This window comes from Apteryx mantelli, chromosome 3, assembly GCF_036417845.1.
Source record: "Apteryx mantelli isolate bAptMan1 chromosome 3, bAptMan1.hap1, whole genome shotgun sequence".
Taxonomy (NCBI): Eukaryota; Metazoa; Chordata; class Aves; order Apterygiformes; family Apterygidae; genus Apteryx; species Apteryx mantelli.
The window spans coordinates 102,091,807-102,110,008 of NC_089980.1; the positions used below are offsets into that span (position 1 = coordinate 102,091,807).

Consider the following 18,202-nt stretch of genomic DNA (forward strand, 5'->3'; position numbering starts at 1 on the left):
ATAGTCTCACTTTTAGAAATGTATTGCTATCTGGAATTCTGGGTCTTTTTGAAAACATAAGAAATAAGCACTTTTCCTGGTAAGCATTCTATTTGTTCCTGAGTTGTTCTGATAATTTTTGGTAGCTTTAAAGTCTACTTTTTAAAAATCTTTGCCATGTTGTTCTTTGGATCTCTTCTCTGGGAAGAGGATAAATTTGCTAACAAAATGAGTGCACTCATGAAAATGTGCTGGTAAAACTCCAAAATAAAACATGAACAACATTTTGTCCTTAGCTTAACTTCAGTCCACACACAGAGAGCCAACTTACAAATGCGACTGACAAATTTAAGCACAGTTGATATATAAAGCTATGTTACACAGAAATACTGAAGGGATGCAAAGGCCTGAATTCTATTTTGTCAGTTGCTCATCTAATCACCTTGCATATCTCCACATGTGAAATTTTTTATTCACTGTCTGTTCTCAGTCCAGTGTCAATAGCCCAGAGAAGACAAGTTAACTGTTACAATGAAGACAAGTGACAACAGATTACTCTGTTAAGTGTTATACATAATGATGGCTGCTAAAACTACTTTGAATCAAAAAGTTCACAATGACTAAAACTAATGTTAGCAAGTAATGTCAATCACACGTTCTCCCAGATAAGATTATAATTTAAGGGGCAGATTTTCAGAATTTTAGAAATGAAACAGTTCAAAGACATTTTAACTTTGTGGTAACAATGATGTTTAGCTCTTCTGGAAAAACAGAAACAAAAGTGGCAACTTATTCTAATACCTAGAATTATCAACACGAAAACGGTTTAACTTGTGTCAAATTTAAATTGTCTTGTCCCAAGTAAAAAAAGTCTCCAAACAACTCCGTAACTTCAGCATCCTAACAAAAGCAAGTTTATCCTTGGATGATTCAAGGTTTAATCCTTCAAGCCATTAAATGCCCACTTTTCTGTACAGTCTAAGTATTTCTCAAACTTAAATAGTCATGACCTGTCATTTGTACACATTGCCACAGCACTGTTGGATATGGGGTAATGTCTTTTAGCTCTATTCCTCCTGTTTTTTTAACCCATAACTGTACAAAACACTCCAGTTCCAGAGTTAACTAGGCATCAGTCAGGCTGTAAATGTTCACCTATCTTTGCATCCAAATTTATAAATCTTACCCAGTTTTCACAATTCCTCTAAGAACACAGCCACCAAACAATTAAAATAGAGACAAAAAAGTACATCTCAAGACTTCTGCTACACTATCAATTTAGCTATGACTACATAAATACATGTGCATAAAATAAACAGTGTTTTATTGGAAAATACAGCACATAAATCTTTTTACCTGCAGCTCGGTAAAGTATTTTAGGTTCAAAGAATATGCATGGATTCTTGTCCTCTATGCACGATAGCAGCAATCCTTTGGCCTGAACAGGACTTCTTGGAATAACAATCTGTAAAAATATTTTTAAACAGTTTAGTTAAAATGTAGTTCTGCTACAAGCTTTATTAATTAGCATTGCAGTGAACATAAAATATGAGTAATTCTTTGCCTTCAATAAAATTATGTAGAGATTGAGCAGTCATTAGATACAAAGTGCATTAACATCAATGTTACATTACTAAGATGCACTCCAAGTTTTGAATGTTTATTTTGTTCATTAATGAAGCTTGAATAGTTCCCCTCTGTACCATGATTTAAATATTTAATGGATTCCCCTCAGGTCAGGTAGAATTCACAGGTTTCCATAACATTTTGAGGTAGACTGAAGATAAGAAAGCCTATCAACTTCAAAAACTATTAAAGCATTACTTCAGTAAAACAGATGGATGACAGATAAAATTTTCAGCTGAGCAATCCTGAGTTGTTTGGGTAAAGATTCAAAGTGCGGCCTGGAAGGTCTTCAAAGTTAGTGCAGGAAAGTGAAAACTGAAAAAGGAAATAGTTATTTAGAGTTGACTTCCTTTACTTACGGCAGAAGCCTGGAATTTCTTGGTTTTGGAGGTCCAAAACTACTTGAAATTATTATCAAACAGGGAAAACGGTCGGCAAGGGCTCCAGATGTCATTTAGATACTTGGAACAAGCCCAAGGAAAAAAATAGGATTGCTTTGCCAACAGAATAGGTAATTATGGATGATCTAGATGTAGTCCCAAACCAAACTTACCTAAGTTTTCAGCAAAGAGTGTTGATTACGATAATGAACAGAAAGTTACCAAATTCTCACAGCCTAAATGAAAACAAAACCCTAAAGAGCTCAGTTCCTTCAGATCAGAGGAGCCAGTTAATTTGCACCCCAGAGATCACAAAGAGCTACCACATGCAATGTCAAAAGTCTACTTAATAGCTATCAAATTAGACGTGGTACCATCCGACCAAAGCCATTAGTTGTAGTGCCTATTAAAAAAAATCCAGGTCTGTTAAAAAAAATCCAGGTTTGGATGGGTCCAACTACAGGCCCATTAACTACCTCCAGTAGTTTGCAAGGCTTTAAAATACTTTTTGAGAGTAATATTTATCGATATAAAAGTAAAAGGAAAGTGCCAGAACACAACCTGACTTAATCAGCTATCTATAATGCCAAATTAATTTGATAACTGATTTTTCTAAACAAGGGAGATCTAATCTATTTAAACTTTAACAAAGCATTTAATAACTGACATAGGAAATCATCAGACTGAATGATGTTGCTTGTGTAGCTCCTTAGCACTGTTTTTAGGACAGACTATTTACTTTAGTCATTTATGATATTTAAGTCAGAATGTGGAGTGTATAGCATGTAATGTACAAGAGAGTCACCACCAATACAGAGGTTGATACCAAGGAGAAAGACCTAAATCACATGATTTGACAAAAGCAAAAGGAAACTGAACAATACATAGTGAAAAGTCACACATATAGGGACTATTTTTTTCCTATAAATTCAGAGCTCAGCAGTAGAAATTCAGACAAAGATCGGAATCTAGTATCTGCTCAAAGGATGGCTAGGACCCTATGTAGTACAACCATAAAAAAGCATAATAGAGACAAGGAAGTATTAATGCTATTGCAAAAATTACTGCTAGAAACTCAGCTGGAATACTTCATGACTATATCATTTGTTTTCAAAGAAAATGAAGGGAAACAGGTACCAAAAGAGCTTCAAAAAGTATTTAACCTATCTTCAGTAGTTTAGTTTGTTTAGTCTAACAAAGCAAAGACCAAAGGGAAAACAGTAGTTCTCCTAGTACATGAAAGATAAGAAGATAAAGGACAGATAAGTTAAAGATACAAGTTAGTCATGAACAAATTTAAGCCGGCAATAAAAAGAAAGTTTCTAGTTGCTATGGCAAAAATTCTGGAGCAATCTCTCAATGGAATACAGGGAGTCAACAAGATAATTTTAGGAGAGAGTTTGATCCATTAAAATGCTTATAAGAGCAAACAAAAGATACAGTGATCCAATGTCCTTGCCATTCCAGCAAGTTTTGTCTTAAGCACTAATACAGTTCCTCCTCTGAATAGCTGGTGTTGTGCAAATGCTGTGTTGCCTGGAAAATTTAAACCTCATCTTTCACCTACGGAAAAACAGTATAACAACCTGAAGTCAGGAATCAACTGCATAGGTTCATAAGAAAGCAGTTTTGAAAACTGTCCTCCCCAAAGATACATCCTACCCTCCCCAGTTTGAAACACATGGCCTTTTTTCCCCCCATAATTTGAGCACAATATGCACAGATATGGGACTTCAGCACAGGCATCTGAATCACAGCTTCATTTGGATACCTGGATACATATACATCAAAGATTGGGTACATATGAAAAACGGCCTGCAAATTTGAAGATAAAGCCTTCGCTGAATTAACATTAACATATCACACCACTAGCACATATCTATGAAAGAGATAGGTTTCAACTTTGGTAAAGAAGCAGTAACTGTTTTAAACAGTATTTAACTGCATTAATGAAGATCCTTGCAAAAATTAAAGGAGTATGTTGCTTTTAAAGATGCAATATTCAAAAGATATGGAGTCTAAAATATTTCTCTGTACTTCAAGAATATTAGTGCATTGATCCATCAGTTCAACAGAATTCAACATCCACTTTGAGACACAGCTATTAGTGGTAGCAAGATGTTTTAGCACTTTAGCCAAGAAACTTGTTCTCTGGGTTCCTTCAAGCCCTCAGCAACTCACTCTTCCCCTCCTTCCCTATGGCTCCTTTTACACCCCACTGCAGACAGGATTTCCAGAGTAGCACCAGCAAGCCACACACCAGCATGTTTGTCTCCTGTTCATGCACCCCTCATCTCATCTCATCCTTGAGAGAGCTCTGATTTACAGTATATGATGCCGACCTGGAAGGGTATTTTCAATCCATACATCTATACTGAAAGAAGAAACAAATATCAAAAAGAGAAAAAAAGCAAACAATGAGAGAAAAAGAAATGAAATTATTTGATAAAATAAAATTCTGACTTCCTAACTTATTCAGGGGACTAAGTACAGTAATACTGGATTGCACTAGATTAGAAAGGAAATTTTATTCACCAGAGTGGACCACAAAAATCTCAGCATTTTGTTCAGTAAAAAGATTTAAGAGACCCACAAAATCAACTTATATTAGCTCTGTCATCAGTATCTCACTGAACACTAGAAGTTAAGTTGTTCTTCTATATCACAGTTTTTAAACAAGCTCAAGAAACCATCTGATTCAACTACATTGTAGAAGACTTTGTAGTTTACATTTGCCTATATAGGGAAATATTTTTCAAGTTCAGTATAAAAACACTTCAAAGACGATATTCTTGAGTGAACTAACATTATTTCGAGTGCTCTGCATTGTGCTTTTTAAACAATTTTCTTTCCCCACTTCCCTGTCTACAATTAGTAGATGGTCAATTTAGTAGTCATTTTCTGAACAAAGCTTTCTTTGTAATGGTTCACTTGATTTAAAACCTGTTTTTAAGTTTTCCAGTTCTGCACTGACAAATTTTCCTCGCAACACATACAGCTGTTGCTTTTTCCTAGCAGCAGCAACTAAAGTCAGAATCAAATCTTTGTTGCAGTTACAAAATAAGACTCTAAAGTACCCAAATCCCCTTAAGAATTTCTACTGAAAGTGCCTTCAGAGAAACTGTATATGTTTCAGTTCTGAATTACTTTCATGTCAAAAGTTGATTGGATATTATCAGATATTCAAGAAATACTGTGCAATGAAACAACACCCAAAGATAAAAAATGCATTCTGTTTCTCAAATACCATGGAATAAAATGTGAATAACATGCAATAAAATGTTAATAGTAAGATTTTGATCTGGTACTTCTGGTTTGTGTATGTTTCTGGATGTCTTTTGTTTGCTCATTTTTTTAAGTAAAGAGAAACAAGCAGGAGAAAGGACTACAGACTCCCTGTAAAAGAGTAACATCCAAAGTTTTGAAAACACCAAAATCACATATAGACAGTATTTTAACACTAGATAAACAATGAACACCTGTCTCCAGCACACAAATACCATTTTTGCTTCAAAGTCATTCAGATTAATCAACCTATGAGTCATTTCCTCAGTGGACTGGATGCCAGTTAATCCAAAAGTAGAAGTCCATAGACAAAAATTTACTCAGGAAAAATGGAGAGCTGGCAAAGAGGACGCTCTTAGAACAGATGTATTGATCTGAGATGACCAGGTCCCTCCCCCACCCCTCCACCAAGAAGTCAGTGTAAAAGCTAGGATCCAACTTTCAAGGGATACCACTTTATCCTGCAGAAAGCTTGTCTCAAGTTACCATTCACATAAATTAATTTGACAATGTTCTTAGGAAGACAGAAGCAAAAAAAAAAGTATCAATTATTATATATACTATATACTATACTATATACTATACTGGACACAGAACAAAAGTAAAATGTATGCTTTTTCAAGCATAAAGCACACAAATATGAAATGTGCTAACTAGACAGGTTCAGATTACTTCAATGATGACTATAAATTCTTAAACTCTTGACACAGTTTAAGTTTTATATATTGAAAGCTAAACGGTTTTCAATTAACACGTTTGATGCAAATCTTTTGTTGTGTACTTCACTACTATATTAGTCTTAATACAGCTTATGATTTGAAACTTAAGTCTCCTCTCCTTCACTTCTAAGCCTCCTTTCTCTGCCTGCACCCAGATTCATCATTAGTCAGGTACAATCAAAATGAACCTTAGCAAAATAAAGTAAGAGTCACTTTACCTTTATTCCTGGACAGTGAGCAAAAAAAGCTTCCGGACTTTGAGAGTGATACAGTGCACCATGGCCCACACAACCCCAGGGGGCTCTGATGGTAAGATTGCCACAGTTGAACAAATCTCCAGAGCGGTAACGATATTTTGCTGCTTCGTTAACAATCTGGAAAAAAAGATTAAGCCTTTCATATACTATAGTAACATTCAGTCCATTAACTTTAACTATGTATCAACCTCTATAATGCATGAGATATATTTACACCATCTACTTCATGCATGTCAGTCAGAGGACCAAATTAGAAGCAAAAGAAGCCTGTGAAGTCAGTGGAGGAGCAAGCATTTTCTAAGAGAAATGAGGCACCAATTCAGAGTACTCAAGTTAGATGCCTCAAGAGTGGCCATACAGCCCAGTAGTTTTCCCATAAAAGTCACCATACTGTCCACTAACCCAGTTCAAAGATTAATTTTATCAAATGGCCACACAACAGGCTGCAACAGCATAAAGAAGTGAGACACGGTGTTGGAAAGGCACAGCTGCAGAATTTAAGGCTGCTTAAGTCAATATGGCCACAAAACCAAAAATAAAAACAAACATGTGCTTCAAACCCACCTTTAATTTGCATTAATTATTCATCCCTTAACCTGGCCCCTGTACCTTCCTGTTTACTTAAAGTATGCATAAATATTAGTAATATGGCTGTGGATATATTTGCTAAAATAGCAGATAAAAAACAAGTATTAATACTATCAGAAGAGTCACTGAAACTGTCATAAGATTCCTTTTTACTTTATTTACTAGTACTAACCTGATCAAATGCTGGAAAAATGTAATCTGCAAACTGAATTTCTGCAATGGCAGTAGCACCTGCAACAGCAACTCCAATCCCAAAACCAACAATTCCTTGCTCACACAAGGGAGTGTTGAAAACTCTGTCTTTACCTACAAAAGAAGAAAAAAATTCTTTAACATACCAGCAATAAGTGGAAAACACTACCTTTAGGCACAGATATATTCAAGTTACAAACGAGTCATCTGCAGTAAAGCATATGGCCCTTTAGATGGGCTTTTTATGTCTAGCAACCATAAGTATCACAGGTAATGATTCTTTCACTCTAATTTGTAACAGCTCAGAGGAAGACAAGGACAAACAAATGCAAGAAGAGTTTATGTAACTTACAACGTTCTTATTAACACTTCAGAGAAAACAATTTGTTCTGATATGCATATAGATAAGCATGCAAACCCATGCTTATATGGGAGGAGTATGGAATACCTACATGCTTTAAAAAAAAAGCTTACAATAGAGAAGTATTGTTAATTTTTTTTTTTCTTTCTTCAGACAGTCAAAATGAACTGTCCACAATAAATGCAGGTTGATTGACCAAGGCCTCTGGATGAAAGCATACTGTCACTCAACATAAGCAGTGCCCAGTGCAACATGCTTGAGACTGCACTTACCAAAGCATTTGGTTTGTCTCCAAAGCAAGAGAAGGAAGCTGTTCCTGCTGTTGGAGGCACAAGACTGGAAATCAAATATTCTGTTTTCTACATCTAACTTTCACCATGAGAGTGCAAAGAAGTCATTTTAACCCTGACATATTTCTGTGCCATTTTCATGTTCTAAATATGCATCAGTCTAAAAGATGACTGAAGACAGAATTCTTCAATGCACGCAATTAAAAACAAAAAAAGAAGGTGTTTAAACACTACTACAATTTATTCTATAAGATATAGTTACATTATTTGCCAGCAGTACCCTACTGCCTCAGCAGATCAACATGAGACTTAGCAATGCTACTAAATTTTCCTTTTTCAGCACCGAGAAAAAAGATAGTAGGTTTCCATAGGCATTTATTACTATTATGTAGGAATATGCCAAGACTTCAAACTGGATGGAAAAAAGTGAGCATGCTGCACACAGTGGCTATGCAACAAGCTAATAACTAAGCAATAACCAAATAAATAACAAACAAATTAATAATAAGGAAAATCATTACAACAAAAACTCCTAATTTCAATAGTTGAAAGTTGATAAAGTGAAGAAAGGAAAGATAGCAAAAGATTTTAGAAAGGGATGGTCAGAACTGAACTGTTATCCACAGCTGTATTTATGTCACTGCTTGGACAGTGTGCATGTGCTTTACTTGGTCTTCTGATTTTCAAACTTCAAGGGTTACTTTGTTTGGGGGCTTTTTTTGGACAAATCAGGAATTAGTTTTTGGCTCTCCCTCTACTTCCTCCCTTTTCCTCCCAGCAGGAATGTGACTAAGACACTACACATTCAATGCAGGGTTAAATAAATATAATCCATTCAATGATATTAAAGTTTTGGTATTGTCAGTGAGGCTACCCAAGCCATCACAACTCTGAAGGGTTATCACAACCGCAGCATACGCCACAATTTCGCACACAACATAGAGGAAATGTTTTCAAACAGCTTAAAGATTTGGGGTGGAGGAAGGCACCATTTTCTCAACTTCGTCATTCTGAACTTCCACATCTTCTACTCATTTCTCATAAATCACTGTTTCAAACATAAATCATAGCAACCTTGAGTACTTTTAAGACACATGTACACTTGGCTGCTTCTTGTTTAGAAATTAATTTTCAAGGAAATTTTAGCTTTCCTTTCTTCTGCCATTGCCATTGGAGATAAGAGCGTTACCATAGGTAGCTCAATAAGTAAAACTGAATTCCAGATTAACAAAATTATTGCCTAGCTCTTGAAAGAAGTTATTTTGTCATTCAGATGTCCAGCAGACGTGCGGTATGACTCTGATCAACTCTGAATCACAGAGTATCTTGCAGGTCAGAGAACATTTTACAAGTAGAAAAAGCAACTAGCTCTTGTTCCCAAGATAATACATGAGCAGGTTGATCAAAGTGATTTCTAGGTGTGGGTCATCTGTACTTTGCTTCACATCTCCTGGGAGGAGGGAGAAAAAAAAATAAAAAATAAACACTAATAATTTCTGTAGGTACTGTGGTTGAAAGCAGCCTATAATTCAACAGACTTAAAATGACACCTGAAGTCAGAATGACAGTAAGTTAGTAATACTACCATTTAGTGTTGCTAGGTTTTTTTGTTTCGTTTTGTTTTTACTAGAGCGCCTAGGCAATGCTACTAGCTGGTATATTTCTATTCCTCCTGTGTTAGTACTACCAATTTGCCTGGCACTGTATCTGTGTATACACAGACCCAGCCCTGAAAGCCTTACTTTCTAAATAACGGAAAAAGACAACAGAATGCTGTGAGAAATCTGGAATTAGGCAAGATCTTCATTAGAAGACCTAATTTGTTTTTTATTTTCTCCATAAATTACACTCACTTCTGACAGACATCAATCATTCCTCAGCTTTACTGCTGAGAATTCTAATAAAAAGTGTTTCAAAAATGCATCAAAAAGCAATTACTTCTTCCCATAAGAGCTGACAAAAGGGAGAGGATTTCAATCACATGAGGACTATTCCTGTTCCACAGAGAAAGCAGCACATTGGCTTTCTGGACTATTTCATCCCATTTCTGCAGAACTCTAGATCAATAAATAAGTCCATAGGATGGAGAAGGAAAACAACACCAGAGAAATATGAAGAAAAGAACTGAGGAGAACACAAGATTATTTTTGAAACTAGAGACTGTACATTATTTACGTAAACTGTTCTCATTCCTCGAAGATGGCGTAACCTTGGTTGCCTGAGGGCCTACTCAGAGGCATGCCAGCCTCTGCTTCACTAACCATGCAGGTCTCCAAGTTGAACAGGCCTTGGCTGCAGACACCAGCGCCAACTCTAGCTGCCTTAACCAGACAAACACGGATTGAGCATCTGTGCTCCTGCTCCTCAGCACCCAGTATAATCCAACGACTAGGCAGCTTCCTTTAACCAAAATACTTTTTATCAAGGCATTTCTGGAGAAAGGAACATACCCAGCCTAGGCCCACGTGTATCAGTCCCACGTCTCACCACCCTCTGGGAGTCTGGGGAAGCCCTGTTTCAGACACAACCGAAAAGCTGGCTATACCATATCCATCTGCAGCACTGTAAACAACTGACAAACATCTCCCCCTCTTGTTTTAATCTAGACTGCCTTGAAACAGGCATCTTATTTCCATTCTCTTTCACTGAAATTTCACTAAATTTTTAATTAAAAACAACTCATATTTTAATAGACTGAAAATATATTAATGTTCCCAAGACATATTATGCTTTCTTACTTCTTAGAAGTCTACTGGCAGATCAGTCTATTTCACCTCATTTGCTTACTTGAACTTTTGATCATATACAGGTAATCGTAAATCTCCAAAATACTTTCTTAATAATTTTCAGAGGTGCCTGAAAGTCAAGTATGTTAGGAAGCACAGTTTAGTAAGTAGTTGAGGGGTGGGAAGGACATTGGATTTTAACTTCTTACGGTTTGCCTGGAGTGCGCTATTCTACTTGGTTAAGGTTCCTCCCTCTCAGACATTGCTTAGATTGCCAAAATTGAATTTATGAAGCCAAGTCATGAATGCAGTACAGATATCATAAGAATAAAACAGGCCGGCAAAGATCACAATCACATATGGAAAGGATCTAAGATGTTCCCGTATCAGCTAAAAAAAGTAGAACAATAATAAGCAGGAAGAGTTACCCTCAATGTATGAACAAAACAGTTATTTGACTGTGATAACAAAGCAATAGTGTGTAGTGGGATAACACAAGTGAAGTGTCAGTATAGAAAGGCATAACTTGTTATACAGAATAAAAAGGATGCCAGGTAGATGCTTCAAAAGAACCATGATCTGCAAACATGAAAAACAAAACCAGAAAATACAAAAACAGATAATAGGAACAGGATATTTTGTAGCAAACAACTGGTAATCAGAATGCAGATTATAGACATAATCAGAAAAGAAAACACTGCAAAAAATAAGTTATAGAAGAGACTGAAACAAAAACATCAGTTAAATTCAGAAAAAAATCTAAAAATATATATTGAAACCAAAATAGTCAATCATCATTCTCTCTTCCTCCACATAAACTTCTATTACATTTTAACACACACTAACACTGAAATGCAAATGTAAGTCTGGTTTAAAACTCTACCACATAAACTATATAAAAAACAGAATAATGTCTGAACAGAATAAAAACAAAACAAAGACTGTTGAGAAGGACTCAGAAGGAAAAAGTCAGATCATACTAGGCTCACCTAATCTTATTCTTTGTTAACAGATTTTTTTCAGAGTAAGCTGAAATAGCATTATATACTGGTTCGATAAATAAGTTTATTTCACCCTCATACTGAAATGTATTTGAACTACTCTGTAAAATGAGTTTCAACTAATAATCTATGAAAAACTTTTTAATTGTTTAATATCAATTTGGGGTAGGTGCATGAACTTAAAAGCATTTTGGATCCATCACACAAATATTGCTCTGTATGATTTGAAATATAAAAGACACCCTAATAAAACATCCAAAATACTATTGAGATATTAAATTAGAGACAGCATGGTGCTATCAAAAGAGTATGATAAAATAAATGAAGTGAAAATCAGTAAAAGCAAACATGAAATACGTGACAGTTATAACACGAACAACTTGATGGACCTAATTTAAACTTTCAGAACTAAACGCATAAGCTTGAAGTGCTATAGCTTGAAATTGTAAAGACAATTACCCTGAGACAAAGAAAGAAAGATCCAGCTAATACTCACTGAACAAGACTCCTATTATTCAGGGAGACTTCTGAATTCACATGCAGAACAATGATACTGATCCTTTCTTACAAGCCTAACTTAAAGCACAACTATTTATTGAACAGCAGGGAAAAACTATAGCCTTGGATAGAATTTCAAGAAGTGTTTTTTGTTGTTGTTAATAAAATGTGACCTTTTAAGACAAGAAGTTATAAATATGATTAGAATAAAACAAATTTATTAATTTCCCTGAACACTGAAAATTGTACAGTATGGCTTTAACCACCCATTTTTATTTATACAATATGGAAATTGTTAACAAAACTAATACCAACTATTTAAATTAACACTGAAAATTTAAAGCTATTAAGCCCATGGATTTTCATGTGTTTTCAAACTGTGAAAAGGAAGCCAATGTTGATAAACAGCAAGTCATTAAGATCTTCCTTTGCAAGCCGTTCACTCAACTGAAATCTAACTCAAGCAGACTAATAACCAGAGATACTTTGTCTCCTCATATTTCATTTCCATATCAATGAAGAAACATTTCCTAAAATGTACCCTTGCGTCAACCAAGCAGCTCAAAGCAAATGGACACAAATTTCACACACTTTTTGCTACAGGTGAAAGCAGTATCTCTACATTATCTGAAACCATGTACGTCAGCCTCTGAAGAAAGACATTACACTGTTACCCGTTTCAATTAATCTGCCGAGCTTAATAAACATCTCTCGCTTCAGCCATCTCAACAGGTTGGTGCCCTTTTCCCCATCAGTGAGGGAAAAAGCATGACAAACAGGGCTATGTGAAAAATGGATGATTCTTCTCATCTCTCCATCCCAGGAACTAGGAGGATTAGGTGCATGTTAAGCAAGGGAATAAATAGACTGGAAGGATCAGCTAAAAAAGTAAATCTGACAAGATTAAAAACTTTGAGGAAAGAAACAGTAGCTGGTTAAAAGCAATTTTTAACCCATTCTTGCATCTTCCCCTGAATGCTTACATTTGTATAAAACAGGATTGATCTTTGTGATTTTTCAAAACATCAAGTTAAATAATACACACAGAACCCCACAAATGGTCAAATTACCACTGACCCTCTGCCTAAGGGGCAACAACTTTAAGACAGTCTTACTGTCACGTTCTTGTCCTCCAAGAATGAGAAGTTTCATAGCAACCTAACAGAACACATGTTTATAGACATATGCAGATGATTATTGTGCATTAATGCTTTGGCCTGCTTCATCTTTATTTGTTCCAAGAAGTCAGGAAAAAAGTATTTCAGCTTTCAGTATCTTCAGTAAAACATGTTCCTGTCTTAATTTAATTTCAAAAATGTGATATTCAAAAGATATAAAACCTTCTATATACTAGCACATCATCCAGGGCTCCACTTCCAATCAATCTCACATTGCTCCCTAAGAGCCTACCTTGAAAGATTTGAGTGGACTAAGGGGGAGCACTGTTGATTTAGTCAAGTTTTTTTTTTCTTCTAAGACACTTTTACATCACTTTTGTCAAAAAGGAGTCTTAAAGAAAGAATGGCAGTATTGACTTTTGCTAATAATTAAATTCTTAATATATCCAAGCAGCATTCTATTTGCCCAGTAATCTCATTAATTTTCATTAAAAAAATACATGAGAAGTCAAGAGGAGGAGTCCAACAAGCTCAATATTCTGTCTTTGACAGCACCAGTCATGGATGCGCTTGCAAAAACAAAGGTCCAAAAAGAAAAGGAAGTCCTAGCAGGTTAGTTTCTCTGCTATTCACTGGAGGAGGACTTTGTGTAGAAAATTCAAATAGAAATGATTGAGTTCTGCTTTTAAAGAACTGTTCTACTGCTAGAATATCTAGGATTCTTCACAGATGTGCCCCTACTAATTCTATTTTAATAAAATTTATAACAATCTATGCAAAAATCAGACTTTTCAGATCCCACAATCCCTTTTAAGGGGGCAGTAGGGGTTACGATTGGTGTCACTTAGTATCAGAGGAATGGAAGCTAGCAAGTGATAGGGCAGATACCACAGCAAGTAGTTTAGTAAATTCAAAGTCCGTTCTTTTAGAACTCCTAACATGAAACAGTTCTAGTAAATTGTTATTAATTTTACCAATCTGTGCTAACACTTCTTCTATTGAAATCCCACTGAGATCTTCAGCTTCAAAATGACTGTGCAATGGACACTATTCCCCTGTAGTAAACACCAGGAAAAACATATTAGCTTTCCAGCCAAAAGTGCAAATTTAAAATCTACTTGTCCAAAGCAGAGCTTAAGTTTCACATAGGCAAAGACGGTTTACCTCTCTGCCTTGAATCTATGCACACTATAGCACTGTGCCATTTGAAAAGCTGCTTTTTCCAGACCTGCCCATGCTAAAATAGACTATTTCATCTACCTAGTAGGTGAAAAGCAACCTAATGAAATGACAAGGATTTCATTAGTACATTGCAACTTCTCATAATGAAAATGTGCACAGATTGAGCCCAGAACCCTTCATCTGCCCACACATCCCCAGCGGACTTCAAGGACTCAGCTATACCTCTTACCTAGCTCAGTCCCCTACACTCCTTCAGCCAAGCTTTAGCCATTATTTAAGTCAATAGAAAGACTCAAGTCAAGTGCAATGAGTTGGGTCTGTTACAGGATAGGCATACATATCCCCCACACAAAAATCACTATGTATACACAGCCTATGCTTTCCAAAAAAGCTCAAAATTTACTTACTTTGAACCAAAAATTTATATAAACTTTGATTAATTAGCAGCTAATTCCATGGCAGACTTCCATCACTTTACCCTTAAACTTTTCCAAAAGTCATGTTCTGACAATCAGATACATGGCTGAGTCAAAAGAAGGTATTTCAGAAAGCTGTGAATGACAGAAAACAGGGTCAGAACAGAGATGCATGTGCACTAAATTAGCTGCACCCACTTTTGCTGTTGCAAAACCCGTGTTAACATGACCTATTCTTCAACAAAGGATACAGACTTCTTAATCCATAAAAACCTTTACAAAAGTCAAACGACACAAGGCATCTTATTCAGTTTCACTTGTTTATAGCAGTCTTAATTTTCCTTCGGAAAAAAAAATCACTTAGCACAAAAAATGTATACTTATGAAGCACTAATTACCACAGTACTGCCCAAAGAAAAGGACGTGTTCTGGCAATTACCTGTTAAAAACAGGAACTCCTCACAGGTTTATCCAGACTTCATTTGTTCCAGTAACAGAAGCAACACTTTTGAAGAGTCTAATTCAAACAAATATGAAATTATCAACTGCTGAAAGGTCAGTTTTACTTCTAAGTCTTCCCTGATTACTATTTTCAAGGCATTCATAGGTTTGAACAGACCTGAATATTTGAACTAGCAGTTCTATTTCCAAGTGTTCTCAACATGCCATTCTCCTACTCAAGATGGTACATTTTTCTTTCAATACATCCAGACTGTACTTTCAGTTCCTCCCCTCCAAGATTCCCTTAGGAAAAGAGGATGTTTACTGCATTTTTATGCAGTTTATTTTAGTATCAGAGTCAGGAGAAGTGCTGGAGTACTAAGCAAATGGGACTGGGATTGGGACCAGACACCTCAATTATGCCTATGATTTGCAGGTACTGAATGGCAAGTTTGGAAGGAAGGAAAAGTTACTTTCTAAAGGATTGCTGACAGACTGTACACATGGAAATACTGTCTTTCCATTTTACCCTCAGATCAATTCAAGCTAGATTTTGCATGAACCGACTCTCTCGTTCTTACCTTTTAGAAAAAGCTTATAAGTTATAATGCAACACAGTATTTATTCTTTGCTAGATGTTAATTGTAAAACTTAATAAATTCTTAAGTTGTTCATAACATGAACATAACATTAAGCATTTACTTAATTTTCAGGCTCATGGCCCTTGGATAGGGCAGGACACAGGAAAATTTATTTACTAGCAGATCTACCTTCCTAAAGCAAATGGGGAAGACTTTCCTAGCACTCTCTCCCAGTTCAGATTTCCTGTCATTTGTGACAAAGTAGTATCCAAACAAAAGGTAAAGACTTAAGCAGTAACGATAAAATATATTGTGTAATTTTCTCCCTTATTAGGGGGTGAGGGGAAAGGGGAGGGCTTGGGTTTTATACAACTTTGAATGGCCTGTAGATTTGCATGTCTGTCATTTAATTCCTCCATAATGGAAAGGCAGAAAGTAGTTTAAAAATGGGCAAGATCAGGTTCTTTTCAGGTACACATGAAAGGATGAAACAAAGCTGCAAAAAGGGAAACTCTGATTAGATATGTTTAAAAAAAAATTCACCAGAACAGTAGTCAAACACTGGAGCAGGCTGCCCAGAGAGGCTGTAGAAGGTCCATCCTTGGACATATTCAAAACTCACCTGGACAAGACCACAAGCAACCTAAACTGGCTCTACACTCAGATCAGATGACCTTCACAGGTCTCTTCCAACCCGTTATTCAATGATTCATGAATAGCTCAAGCAGGATTACATCCTGACTGCTCAAACTTTTTCTGTCTGTACCTGCTGACGGAAGCATTTTATGACATTGATAGAATAGTACCAATCTGGCTCCACACTCTTCGAAAGATATTCGACTAGCCACTCACCTCAAAGTGGCAGATTTGCTTATCCAGAGTTTCTTTTTACTGTTGACTGTGCAGGTAACCTACTCCATATTGAATTCATTCAGATCTAGCTCATATAACCAGTTTTATCAGCCTAAAGAAAACAAGCACTATGCCAAACTGCACTGAGGCATGCAAGTTCATCCAGAGAGTACTAACAACATTCCTTGCTCACCCACCAAAAAATTTTGCTACAAGAAGCACACTTGCAGAAGAGCATAATGGACTACAGACTTGCAAGCTATCCCAGACTACAAAGTGCTCACTTCTAAAAATAAGCTTTAAAACTAACATCTACCAAACATCTGTATATGTGTAACCCAGGGATAATAATATATCAACTTTATTTAAGAGGCTTTGATGAGTCAGTTCCATGCATTTTCAGACTACCTGCAACATTGCATTGCACTGCACAACAAGATATCCAGCAAGAAAATGCATTAGTTACCAACGTTCACTATTAAATCATGCTCATAAAAATTCTGCTATAATAGCCTGGGTATACCACCTGTATGACAAACCAAGTAATACTCAAAACCATGAAAAATGCAAGGCACCCTCTTCCACACTGGTCAGTACCAGTCGTATAGAAATACTTTCCAAAAATTTGAAAGCATGGTGAATCAATTGTAAATTGTGAAGCAACTACTTTCAACACAGCAAGACAGCAGCAAGGATCTAAGGCTGCTATAAAAATACTCAGAAACAAGGCGCTGACTGCCCATTAACAATTTGCAGTGATGGGAAAAATCTTAAGCATCTCGCATGTAATCATGCCTGTCTCTCTCGATAATGCAGAGTACATGCCTGGGGAAGGGGAAAAATCTATAAATGGATCTATACCTGGCACTTCTATACCAGTGCGAAAATTCCTTGTCAGATTAAGAGGATTTAATATATTTCTGCATATTCAGCAGAAACAAGATTCTCTATAATAAATTACCAACTTGTTATGTTAGCCTGGTTACTGGAACATGCACTGAATCAAGTTAAATTAAAATCGTTAGTAAGGTCCAAACTTTTTTGCTCCTCAAAGTGTTTCTGTTGCATAGCTGTTGCTGACTGAACTCTAGAGATGGCCTTACACAGTCTGTCCCTTCTAGGCTTCTAAGAAATTACTTCCAAACTCAGTGCATTCTTAAACTGAAGCGGTGATAATTACCACACTCTTACCACCAGCCTCTCTCAGATGCAGGAAAAAGAGTGACAAACCAATTTAGTCCTACTTGATGAGTACAAACGAAACAGGGTGTACCGATCGCAAGACTAATCAGGGGAAGTGAGAATCAATTCATTCCACCTAAGGAATAGTAAAGGCAGACTGACATCTAAAATAAGGCATATGAATTATGCTGGCGGATGCGGTATTACTACGGATTGCAAGCACTAGTTATGTTCACAGCTTCCATCTTGTTTCCTTAATATATTAAGTTCTATCCTCCTTGAAATTATATTACTAAAATATCATTTTTAATTTTTAAATGAAATTATTTTCTGAAACAGAAAATTCCATTTTGAAGAAGCTCAGAAATGCATGTTTTTTTGCCCAGTGATGTGTCTTGAAACATCTTAAAAATGTGTTACAATAGCTTTCTTAGGCTCTGTACTAAAACATCGACCTACATGTTTCTAATCAGGTTCTGTATTAACAAGTACATCCTTCATCTTTCCCTCAAACAGGTTAAAATATAC

The 18,202-nt window shown here is 36.1% G+C and overlaps 1 protein-coding gene across 3 annotated transcripts in view; it reads right to left on the reverse strand.

Moving 5' to 3' along the window:
• Positions 1 to 18,202, reverse strand: part of BCKDHB (branched chain keto acid dehydrogenase E1 subunit beta) — a 154,379-nt gene that overhangs the window by 121,551 nt on the left and 14,626 nt on the right. For all 3 annotated transcript variants that reach the window (XM_067294065.1, XM_067294066.1, XM_067294067.1), the window contains exons 4-6: positions 7,007 to 7,140; positions 6,208 to 6,363; positions 1,336 to 1,444 (exon numbers count right to left, since the gene is read on the reverse strand). In XM_067294065.1, the coding sequence (XP_067150166.1) occupies positions 1,336 to 1,444; positions 6,208 to 6,363; positions 7,007 to 7,140 (399 nt within the window). The remainder of the gene's footprint in view (positions 1 to 1,335; positions 1,445 to 6,207; positions 6,364 to 7,006; positions 7,141 to 18,202) is intronic.